General features: G+C 41.6%; 1 protein-coding gene across 1 annotated transcript in view; it reads right to left on the bottom strand.

Annotated features, from left to right (window-relative positions):
• FKBP9 (FK506 binding protein 9, 63 kDa) overlaps nt 1-3,653 on the bottom strand; it is a 29,523-nt gene extending 25,870 nt beyond the window's left edge. Inside the window, exons 1-3 of the mRNA XM_010829004.1 lie at nt 3,300-3,653; nt 2,566-2,755; nt 2,131-2,276 (exon numbers count right to left, since the gene is read on the bottom strand). Coding sequence (XP_010827306.1) covers nt 2,131-2,276; nt 2,566-2,755; nt 3,300-3,525 — 562 coding nt within the window. The 5' untranslated portion in view covers nt 3,526-3,653. The remainder of the gene's footprint in view (nt 1-2,130; nt 2,277-2,565; nt 2,756-3,299) is intronic.
• Nucleotides 3,654-13,010: the final 9,357 nt, after the last annotated feature.

The following is a 13,010-nucleotide window of genomic DNA, read 5'->3' on the forward strand; positions in this document are numbered from 1 at the left end:
TCACTCTCCTCTTTCACTTTCATCAAGAGGCTCTTTAATTATTCTTCACTTTCTGCCATAAGGGTGGTGTCATCTGCTTATCTGAGGTTATTGATATTTCTCCTGGCAATCCTGATTCCAGCTTGTGCTTCATCCATTCCAACATTTCTCATGATGTACTCTCCATATAAGTTAAGTAAGCAGGGTGACAATATACAGTCTTGACATACTCCTTTCCCAATTTGGAACCAGTCTGTTGTTTCATGTCCAATTCTAACTGTTGCTTCCTGACCTGCATACAGATTTCTCAAGGGGAAGGTCAGGTGGTCTGGTATTCCCATCTCCTTCAGAATTTTCCAGTTTGTTGTGATCCACACAGTCAAAGGCTTTGGCATAGTCAATAAAGCAGAAATAAATGTTTTTCTGGAACTCTCTTGCTTTTTTGATGATCCAGTGAATGTTGGCAATTTGATCTCTGTTGCCTCTGCCTTTTCTAAATCCAGCTTGAACATGGGAAGTTAATGGTTCATGTACTGTTGAAGCCTGACTTGGAGAGTTTTGATCATTACTTTGCTAGCATGAGAGGTAAGTACAATTGTGCGGTAGTTTGAGCATTCTTTGGCATTGCCTTTCTTTGGGATTGGAATGAAAACTGACCTTTACAACTTTATTGAGATTTAATTCCCATACAATTCACCTACTTAAATTTATGCCTGGATAGCTGAGCAGAATGTCAAAGTATAAAGCATTTAAAAATAACTATTTTAAATAAACTATTCTAAATATTTAAATTAGCAATTATTTGTTTAAAATAAATGAATAACAGTCCTCACATCAGGCTAGGCATCTCTTTTTATCTGGTTCATTGTATGCATGTGGATGAAGACAAAAGGATTTGAGAGTCAAAGGGAATGAACTTCTACTAGCCAAGGATGACAAAATTTGAGTATCAATAAGATAATAACATATCTTGAGGAGGGGAGAATTAAGATATATTTACAGTAGCTGTTTTCAAGCTGCTTTGTTCTTCTTTTAGAAGGTTTTTAAAGAAACTTCCTGCAGATCCTAAGTACCAAAAGTGGAAGTCAACAGGAGAGAAGGCTCCCCTCTCCTGCTCTGTATACAGACCTAGGGCCAGGAAACATAGCTTGGAAAACATTATATTAGGGGGTTATTAGAAGTTGGGTACCACTATCAGTAAACTTCTTAAATAGCATCACATTTTCGTTTCTTTCTTTTTTTTTTCTTGGCCACACTGCTCGGAGGCTTGTGGAATCTTAGTTCCCTGATGAGGGATGGAACCTATGCCTCCTACAGTGGAGGCTTGAAGCCCTAACCATTGGAATGCCTCATTTCTATTCTTAACTACATATATCAGTTTGTTTAAATGCCTGAAGGTCTCATTGTTGTGTCAGCTTGTCAGTGTGATTAAATGTGCCTGAAATTCAAACATGAGTAAGAAATTCTATCAGCTAGTAAATAGTTTACCACTTGCCTCCATAGTGAAACTACAAACTGGACACGAATTCAAATTAACGTATCCTCTAAAATTATATCAGTACTTTGCATTTATTCACATGGAGCTAATGCCACAGGTAAAACCCATTAAGGAGGTACAAATCAGTGAAAAAAAACAACAATTTTGGCAACATAAGCTGAATTTCTACCTTGATGGCTACAACCTTTAGACTATCTAATTCAAATCTCATTTCACAGAAGGAAAAACATAGGTTGGAGAGGTTGGTGCCTAAGGTTACAGCTTCTGAGGCAATGGTAGACGGCTTACTTAAGAACAAAAATGACCGTGAATAGATGGAGATTTCTGCATCTTAACCATCAGTCAGCAGATGACCTAGACTAGCACTGTCCACCAGAACTTCCTGCAGTGATTGGAGTGCCTGTCCAGTACAGTAGCTCTCAGCAACAAGTAGCTTTTAAGTACCTGAACTGTGGCAGTGTGACCAAGGTACAGAATTTAAATTTTTATTTAACTTAATTTAAATGTAAATAGCTAAATATAGCTGGTGACTACCCTATTGGACACTGCAAGTCTAGACCACAAGTTCTGGTGGGTTTCACACAGTAAGTTAAACCAACCACTGCAAAAGAAATAGACAGATTAGAGTAGCTTGAAGAATGGGAAGGACTTACCGTCTCCATCTTCTCCATAGGCCAGAAAAGGAGGAATGGTGATGATGCGTTTTTCTCCCACACACATCCCCAACAGCCCTTTATCCATTCCAGGGATCAGCCAGCCAATTCCCACATAGGTGTCATATGTTTTCATGCGATTGTGACTGAAAACCAATGAGAAAAGGGAGAAGTTCCATACCACGAGGGCACCTCTAACTCATCCTTCAAAAGATTTTTGTTAAAATTTGAGCTGATTTTTGGTCAGCTCAAACTCAGCTGACCAATGGATTCATACCCATCCCTGGAGAAAAGGCAGGTATACACCTTTGTTCCCAATCACAGAGCAGCTGGGAACGAGTCCCTTTCCTGGTTTTTCCAAGGCCATAAAAAGTGGATGCGACAGAAGGAACTAAGGGGCATTTCAATGGTACTAGTACAAATGGCAGGGCTTACCTCGAATCAAACAGTGTCCCGTCCAGGAATGTCCCGTTGTAGTGGTATCTTACAAAATCAGATACCTGGATGGTCCGAGGGCAACTGGGAGGCTTGAAGTAAGTGTGAATCTGAACCTGATCTTCTGAATTCCAAATATCCATCAGAAGTACATCAAAATGAAGCACTGAATCTGGGGGGATCACACCAGCTAGAAAATAAAGAGAGCTCACACTGAGAAGCTGCCGCCTTTCAAAGAAACACCAAGGATGCTGCCAAGGTGAATGGAAGTCAGAAGGGCTCAAGAGGTCACATACAATTCCAAAATGAGTGATGTTCCCTCCAAATGAAAAAAAAAAAACTAATTTTTTTTGGCCACACCCTGCAGCTTGTAGGATCTCAGTCCCTCAACCAGGGATTTAACCCGGACCACAGTAGTCAAAGTCCATTATTCCAACCACTAGCCAGCAGAGAACTCCCTCCCAGTGAAACTTAAAGAAAAAACAAAAATTTCCTCTCAACAAGAATAACATTCAGTATACCTGTGTTAATAACACTTCTTTCATATCTAGAATAAATAAACTGCAGATGAAATTTCAGCCGTGTGTGTTTACTGCTTCTCATTTTCCGCTACCTGAAGCTTCCAAAGACTCTCTATTCTGCCTGACTGAAGAGCCAGCAAATGTTCTGGTTGTGCCAGCAAATGTTCTGGTTGTTTCAGCAAATGTTTTCACAAGTACAGAACAAACACTTACAAACACCGTCACTTCCATAAGCCAGCTTTGGAGGGATCTTCACAAACCGTCTCTCATTTACACACATCCCAACCAGAGCTTGATCCATCCCTGCTATCAGCTGTCCTTTTCCCACGAACACGTTGAAAGTGGAGTCTCTGTCGTAGCTGGAGACCCAAATGGAAAGGAGAGAGAAGAGTATAAATAAGCCAACCTTAGTGAAGCCAACCTGTAAAAAAGTACCCATGGACACAGTGAGGTCCCTGCCAAGCAACAAACCTACAGATCTATTACTGATGCAGGCAATGTCTTCACTGGACAGTACTTGCAGGGTTGGGATTTTAAAATTACCTTGAATATTGCCAGCAAATCTAGTCAGTTAAGCATCGGCATAACTCTCTCTAGAAAAAAAAAGAGTAGGAAACGGCAACCCACTCCAGTATTCTTGCCTGAAAAATTACATGGATGGAGGAGCCTGATGAACTACAATCCAGGGGGGTCACAAAAGAGTTGGACATGACTTAGTGATTGAACTTGCACACACACAATGTATATCATTTTTACTGCTGTGTAAAGCAAATAAAGATCGTTCTCAAAATGTTATGGCTTAAATAATATATGTGTCAAGTTTGTGGCACAATAGCTTACCAATTCTTCCATTAAAAAAAGAATCACTTACTGCATTTCTATGCGATTGGTACCTAAGAGCAACATCACAGATACTAATGTGCAAATTAATACTAACTTTTTCAAATTTATTTTTTATTGAAGCAGAGTTGAATTACAATGCTGTGTTAATTTAATTAACAAAGTGATTAGCAAAGTGACTTAGTTATCCACACACGTGTGCATGCTCAGTCGCTCAGTCATGTCCGACTCTTTGCGACCCCATGGACTGCACCCTGTCAGGCTCCTGGAATTTTGCCTATGGAATTTTCCAGGCAAGAATACTGGAGCAGGTTGCCATTTCCTACTCCAGAGGATCTTCCCAACGGAGGGATAGAATCCACGTCTTCTGTGTCTCCTACACTGGCAGGGAGATTCTTTACCACTGAGCTACCTGGCAAGCCCATATATCTGTTATGTGGATATATATTCTTTTTCATATTTCTTTTCCATTATGGTTTATCACAGGATAGTGAATCTAGTTCCCTGTACTACACAGTAGGACCTTGTTGTTTATCCATCCTATATATACACCAGTTTACATCTGTTAATTCCAAACTCCCACTCCTATCCTGTCCCACCCCCTTCCCCTTAGCAACTACCAGTCTATTTTCTAGGTCCCTGATTTTGTTTCTGTTACTAATTTTCCTTTATTTTCTTTTAAGTCACTAAATTAAACAAAGATGCAGTGTAGTGTGGCATGAAGGGCACTTGAACGCTCTCAATCTCAGTTTCTTCCACTGCAAAATGTGAGTGACAATAACAGCCATCAGAAGATCCATATAAGAATGTGAAAAGGGCTCTGAAAACCTCAGGATTATGCCAGTATTACTATACATAATTATTCCAGGTGATTGAAAGTCTGAAGTAATCTTTAAATCACTAATAAATGTGTTTTAAAGGCCAACCGGTGATGACCTGAAGTAGGAAAATAAATAATGGAATCATGGCTACAATCCAAGTTCTCATCCTCTTCAATGCCAAACTTAGCAGCAACAAGGGGGTGCCAATTAGGAGACTTTACTAGGGGCTTTGGGGAATATAAAAAATTCCAAGGCATGAATTTTGCCTATAGGGAGGTCTGGCGTGCTGCAATTCATAGGGTCGCAAAGAGTCGGACATGACTGAGCGACTGAACTGAACTGAACTGAACCTTATAAACTGGCAGAAACACCCACAGGGTTTTAGACACTGTGTTTAAGAAAATAACTACAGAGCTTGGTTTATAATAACGAAATGCTGGAAATAACTTAGAAGTCCAAGAGTATGGCACTGGTTGGATAAAAGACAAAGACATAATAAATTCTCTATGGTCATTTAAAAATAAAAGATTTCTGCTATAATTATGTAATGTATAGCATTACAATACATGACTACAGTTAATAAAATACTGTATAGTGAATATAGTTAATGGTGACTATAGCTAATAATACTGTATTGCATTATTCAAAGCTGCTAAGAAATTAAAATCCTAAAAGTTATCATAAGAAAAAAATTTTTATAACTATGCATGGTGATGGATGTTAACTACACTTAGTGTGGTTTTTTGCAATACATACGAATATAAAATCATTATGTTGTTTACCTAAAACTAACATAATGCTACATGTTAATTATACATCATGAAAAATTTTTTAAGATTTTATTCATTGGCACAGAAAGACATACACGTGAAAAGAGCAGGTTACAGAGCCACATATAAAATAATCCAATTTTGAATTTACATATATAGATGCATATGAAAAATCCACAAGGTGAAACATGAAAATATTATCTATATTAATCTATGAGTACGAGATTTCAAGTGGCTTAATGTGTCTTCTCTTTAATTCTCTCAATTTCAAAATGATCATGGAATACAGTCAGCCCCCTATATCCTCAATTTTCACTTCATGGATTCAACCAACTGGAAATTGAAAAAAATTTTTTTTCATTTCTGAAAGTTCCAAAAAGCAAACACTTAAATTTGTTGAACACTGGCAACCATTTACATAGCATTTACATTGTATTAGGTATTAGAAGATGGAGAAGGCAATGGCACCCCACTCCAGTACTCTTGCCTGGAAAATCCCATGGACAGAGCAGCCTCGTAGGCTGCAGTCCATGGGGTCGCTAAGAGTCAGACACGAGTGAGCGACTTAGCAGCAGCAGCAGCAGGTATTAGAAGTAATCTAGAAATGATTTAAAGTACACAGGAGGATGTGCCTTGGTTACATGCAAATACTACACCATTTTATATAAGGGACTTAAGCACCTGAGGCTTTTGGTATCCAAAGGGGTCCTGGAACCTGACACCTGCGGATACCGAGGGACAACTGTGCTTGTAGAATAAATCTTAAGAGCTGTTGGAATTCACCTCATTAGGACGTGCTGCTCTTCTTTGTAAATTACTTCTACATTTTTCTTATTTTCCCCAATGATCAGCTTGGGAGAGCAGCATGGTCCACCTCACCACCCATCAGAGCAGCTTTGTCAGATCTGTCCCCTCCTTCCCTTTCTCCTCCTAGCTTTATAGTCCATTTTACCACCTTCTTTTCCCCAAGGTTGGTGAACAGAAAGCAAACGTCCAAGTTCTGGCTAACAAGCCAGAGGACAAAAGCGCATGATCAGCTTTGTGACCAAGTGGCTCTACATCTCCACCCTCTATTTCCAGGAGAAATAAACAACCACCCTCGGAATGCCAGCTCTCCAATTTCACTTGGCTGGGATCTTGCCACACCCTGAACCGTCATCAAACTGGAGGGTTTAGGTTAACAATGGACCAGAATTTAGGCTTCAAAAGCTTCCCAGGCACAGAACATGTGCAAACAGCAACAATGCACAAGCTGGAAACTTTATATTTTTCATTCACAGAACCCAAAAGTAATGAGAGTTTTTAATAATAACTACTATTTAGAGAGTATTTATTGTGTGTCTGGCACAGGGGCAACTAAGCTTTTCTATATGTGCTAAGTCGCTTCAGCTGTGTCCAACTGTTTGTGACCCCGTGGACTGTAACCCACTAGGCTCCTCTGTCCACGGGATTCTCCAGGCAAGAACACTGGAGTGGGTTGTCATTCCCTTCTCCAGGGGATCTTCCCAACCCAGGGATTGAACTGGCATCTCTTATGTCTTCTGCATTGGCAGGGCAATTCTTTATCACTAGTGCCACCTGAGAAGCCCAAGCTTTTCTATACACTACCTCATTTAATCCTCATACAACACTTTAAGTATCAGGAAGTACTGATACTCAGGTCCCCTGAAGTTAAAAAAATTTCTCAAGCTCACAAAATTAGCCAAATGAGAAAAAAAAGTTAGAACCCAGGACTGTCCAAGTTTCACCTTCTAGGCACAGAGCCTCCCTAGATGGTGTATAAAAACTAGTGTGGCCTTATGGCATTAATTTACTCATTTGATAACAGTCAAGAAGATCCCTGGAGCAGGAAATGGCAACCCACTCCAGTATTCTTACTTGGAGAATCCCATGGACAGAGGAGCCTGCCAGGCTACAGTCCATGGGGTCCAAAAAGTCAGACACGACTTAGCGACTAAACAATAACAGCCTAGCAACGTGCCCAAAACAAAAAACACCTTTCCAAAAGAAAATATATAACTTACATACATTAGAAAGTAACAAACAATGCAAGGCCAGTTTTGTCTACTGCTGAAAACTCTGACCATCTGGAAAAATAAATCGTTCTGAGCAAGTCTGTGCTGATTACTCCGACTAGCACAAATTCATGTGCAGGGTCCTGCCAGGAGTTGGTCATGAAAATTATTTCTGCAACCACTGGAATTAGCACTTATTCAGCCTGTCCCACTATCTGGCTGTTTTGCAGATGTCCCAGTCAAGGTCCTGCAGAAGACAGATGATATGCCCAAAGTAGACAGCTCCAGGGCGCTGTGTGCAGGATGCAGAGAAACATTAAGGGCCAGTGCAGTAGCTCTGGGGACAAGTAGGGAGTGCAGTTGTCACACCCAGGCCTGAAGGATCCAGAGACAGACAGGGAGCTCAGAGCACCTGACAGAAGCTAAGCTAGGACCTTTGGTTTAGGAACACAGCCTATGTGATGACTGTACAGGCAGGAAGTCAGAGGAATAAATATCTCCACCTCAGCCTCCCTACTCCCTCTGATCTGCTGATGTCCCGTTGGCTGAACCCAACTAGAAGCCAGACTACAAGGGGGTCACTGATATAACCCATATTATGCACACGTGGTCCATACAGGTCAACCTCCCAGAGCAAAAAGAAGTGGAACTGGGGGAACGGGGACCTAGAAAGGCAAATGGAAATTATCCAGAATGGGACTTCCCTGATGGTTAAGACTCCACCTTCCAATGCAGGAGACATGTACTTGATCCCTGATATGGGAACTAAGACCCCACATGCTACAGGATGTGGCCCCCAAAAAAGTTATTTTAAAATGGAAATTATCCAGCACATCCAATACCCCCCTTTCCTCTCCACCAGCTTATTTTTTCTCCCCTGATCATTCACTCCTGTAGACCCTTTGATTGCTGACACTTCTATCTTCCTCTGCCCCCAGTGGGGATTGGGGTGGCTGCAGCACCCTCCAGTGATGCTCTTCAAGATGATTAGCCCAAGGACCACTAAGACAGAAGCCATCACCTAACACCCATCATCTTCAACTCACTCAGCTGCTGCATGCAAGCACATATCGTCCTGTGCTTATTCCTCAGGACAGGTAACTAACTACCCCTGTGGCTGCGTTCTTAAAGCTCCCACACTGGAGCTCAATTTCTGAATGTAGGTTTCAATCTGTAGTGAGGATGAACTTTAAAAAGAACACACAGCAAACTGAACACCCTCCTCAGCTTCTCTTTTTTAAAAAGAACTTAGAAAACCAGTGCAGGGACCCTTGTTGTCAAAAGGTGGCAACATTTTGGAATATGGAAAGGGAACGAAAGAGCAGAAACTGATGTAGAAGGGAAGAAACAGAATCTAGGTGTATACAAAAGGGGATATGGCCAAAGGTAGACGCCGTGTGCTGCCCAGAGGTTGCAGAGTGAAAGACGAGCAAGAGGGCAGAAGGAAACTTGACGTTTGAAAGTCGGAATTCAGAACAGCTACACCTCACTGCAAGCCCCTTCCCAACTCCTGTAGCTTAGCAATCATAATTTTTAGCTTCACGGAAATTATGTAACTGCTTTTAAAACTCAGTATATGTGCATTTATTTTAAAATTAATTTTAAAACTTTTTGCCAAAAATTGACATACACATACACTACCTGTGGTTGAGATTATTCTGATCTCAGATGCAGAAGCAAAGTTAAAATGGCCATTACAAAAGGGAAGAGAATATGGCCCTACGGTTAGCAGAGCTGAAGCCCTGATTAATGATAAAAGGAAAAGACAGCTTGCTCTAAATGCCAATTTTAGATTTAGTTTAGACAAATGACAACTGGATACATTACTCCTCTCACATCTTTACTGAGGTATAATTGACAAAAAGTGTACATATTTAAGTTGTGTACACTGAAATCATTGCCACAATTAAACTAATTAACATATCCATCATCTCACATAGTTACCATTTTCTTTTTTAAAAGTTTATTTATTTCTTTGACTGTGCCAGGTCTTAGTTTTGGCATGCAGGATCTAGTTCCCCAACCAGGGATTGAACACAGGCCCCCTGCATCAGGAATTCAAAGTATTATCCACTGTACCACCAGGGAAGTCCCTTCTTTCTCTTTTAGTGGTAAGGACATTTAGTTTTACCTTTTTAGTAAAAGGTATACTTACGTCAAGTATACAATACAGTGTTATTAACTATATTCACATTGCTTCACATTAGACTGAATAAATTTGTCTTGAACATTAAAGAGACTGCCATATTTTGAGAATTCAAAACAGGAAGGAAACAAGTTAATAAAGAGCCAGTCCACTGGGCACAGGAACCACCTGCTGGTATTTCAGAATCTCTCAGATTGGTGGTCACCTGGAATACAAGGACTGTGGTCCTTGCCCAAGCCCTTGGTGAATAAGACCCATGAAATGCTCAAAAGCAGAAACTCATCTCCTAGCTGGATGCCTAATCCTGGGATGACGCAGGTGAGATTCAACACCCTCCCCAGGCTGAATTCCACCACTGAGCTTGGGCCCAACTCAGAAGTGAGGAGGCCAAATCTGATGTTTCTGCCTCCCACCCCTGCTCCCCACACTTCTTACTCCTAAAGGTGACTCTGGGCTTCCTAGACGCTCCAACAAGAGTATCTCCCTCAAACAACCATCTCTACCAGCAGCTAATGAGCCCTGGCAGAGGAGAAAGGCCAGCTATTAATGGTCTACCCAGATGGAAAAATGAGAGGAAGAGAAAGAAGATGAGAGAGAAAAGAGGAGCGAGTAGGAACAGAAATAGTGCACCTATTCACACCTCCATGGAGGGTCAGACCTTGACCTGTGAGCAGTTGGCTTTGACAGTCTTTGGTGTATTAAAATATCATTAAAAGAAAAACTTCGCAAAGGAAAGTAAAATCATTATACTGCTATTGTAGATTTTTGTTTTTAAGCAACTGCACAAGTTAAAATGTCAGATCTCTAGAAATAATTCTTATTTCACACAAGTTCTCAGCCCAGTAAAATGTGGTAGTAGTTGGTGGTTTAGTCATTAAGTCATGTCCAACTCTTATGAGCCCATGGACTGGGGCCCACCAGGCTCCTCTGTCTAGTCCACAGGATTTCCCCGGCAAGAATACTGGAGTGGGTTGCCATTTGCTTCTCCAGGGGAATTTCCCAGCTCAGCGATGGAACCCATGTCTCTCGTATTGGCAGGCAGATTCTTTACCATTGAGCCACCTGGGAAGCCCTTCGGTAAAATATAGCCAACTTCAGTAATCAATACGAATGTATCGCTGCTTGCAATGATGCCCAAATGAAATTAAAAGCAATGCCATTAAGTCTTAAAAAAAACACATTTATTTATTTATCTGGCTGCACCAGGTCTTAGTTGTGGCGCTTGGGATCTTCGATCTTAGTTGTACACAGAATATTTAGTTGCAGCATGTGGGATCTAGTTCTCTGACCAGGGATCAAACCCAGGTCGAGCAGAATCTTAGCCACTGGACCACCAGGGAAGTCCTAATGCCACAGAGGACATTAAGTCAGGCTACCAATGACTGCATAAGACTCTAGTTAAGAAGAATGAAAAAGAAGAGCTTTACCTCAAGTTATTAAAACTGCACTGGGCAGCTTCTCTTTCTTTATGTGGCTTTTCCATAGGAAGGTTTCCCATATAGATCCACACTTTATTTTTTTTTATGATTTTATTTGTTTATTTATTTTTGACCGTGCTGGCTCTTCATTGCTGCCTAGGTTTTTCTCTAGTCGCAGAGAGCGGGGGCGACTCTTCATTGCAGTTTGAGGGTTTCTCATTGCAGTGGTTTCTCTGTTCCAGAGCACGGGCTCTACAGGGTGCGGGTTTCAGGAACTGCGGGACATGGGCTCAGTAGTTGTGCCTCCCAGGCTCTAGAACACAAACTCAGTAGTTGTGGTGCTCGGGCTTAGTTGTTCCGAGGCATGTGAGATCTTCCCAGATTCAGGATCAAACCCGTGTCTCCTGCATTCGCAGGCAGATTCTTTACCACTAGGTCAACCAGAGAAGCCCCAGATCCACACTTTAAACGCTTCCCACCTAAGAGAGGGTGCCCTGACCTGACCAGTCTCCCTGCCACCACTTAGCCCCTTAGATCCACCCTGACACCATCCAAGGTACTGCCCAGCCCTCTGGCTCCTCTCTGAGATCCCATCCTGCCTAAAGAATAAGATAACACTCTTTCACTTAACACCTGACTTTATACACACAGCCACGGTGAGGGAGTTGAGGGTGAGAACTGGTTCCCAATGGGACCAATGAAATGGGAGAAATCCTGGGAATGTGGAATTGAGACAGATTCCAGTTAGTCAGCATAACTGGACCCAAGAGGCCATGTATGTGGCACAGAAAGCCTGCTGGAGCTCTCTCGGGGAGGAGGGGGCTTGGAATCAGCCTCTCTGCAGTCCATCAGAGAGATACAGAAAGTCACCTCTACTCACAATTCTGGATCCTCAGGAGGAATGGATGATCCTTCCAATAAATTCCCTCCTTTTCTCCTTATGCCAGCTAGAATGGGTTTCTGGGCCCTCCCCACTCCTTGACTTGAGGGTAGGGATTTTTAATAGATTTTGTTCTTTTAGGGCAGTTTTTCATTTTTGTTTTGCTTTAGAGCAGTTTTGAGTTCACAGAAAAATTGAGTGGAAGATACAGAGATTTCCCATATACCCCCTGCCTGCACCCAGTGCCACATACACATACATAGCCTCCTCCATTATCAGCAGAGTGTATCACCAGAGTGGTACATTTGTTATAATCGATGACCTGCACTGACATGTCATTATCACTGGAAGTCCATAGCTTTTACTTCAGGGTTCACTCTTGGTGATATATATTCTATGCGTTTGGATAAATGTAAAATAACATGTATCCACCATCAGAAGCAGGGACTTTTGTCTGTTTTCTCTCTCCTACATCTTAGCAACTAGAATAGTAGGTATTCAATAAATATTTGTTGAATAATGAATATATAAAATGAAGCTGACCTCCATTATGAGTTTATGATTCTTTTAGAGCAATGGTTCTCAAAATGTGGTCCTAGACCACACCATCAGCATCATCTAGGGACTTGTTAGACATACAGATTCTCAGGCCCCATCCCAGACCTACCTAATCAGAAACTGTGTATAATAAGCTCTCCAGGTGATTCTGATGCATGTACAGTTTGAACACCACTGGGTCCAAGCATCTACAACTCTATAATACCCAACAGGGCATGTAGTGGGCACACGGTAATACGTATTATTACTTTTAAAAAAATATTTATTTATTTGTCTGCACCAGGTCTTAGTTGCAGCACTCGGGATCTTGAATCTGCATTGCAGCATGCACAATCTTTAGTTGTGGCATGTGAACTCTTAGCTGCAGACTGCGGTATCTAGCTCCCCACACAGGGATCGAACCCAGGCCCCCTGCATTGGGAGCATGGAGTCTTAACCACTGGACCACCAGGGAAGTTCCTACAGTAACCTTTACT

The sequence above is a fragment of the Bison bison genome, unplaced genomic scaffold (genome assembly GCF_000754665.1).
Source record: "Bison bison bison isolate TAMUID 2011002044 unplaced genomic scaffold, Bison_UMD1.0 scf7180017858770, whole genome shotgun sequence".
Taxonomy (NCBI): domain Eukaryota; kingdom Metazoa; phylum Chordata; class Mammalia; order Artiodactyla; family Bovidae; genus Bison; species Bison bison.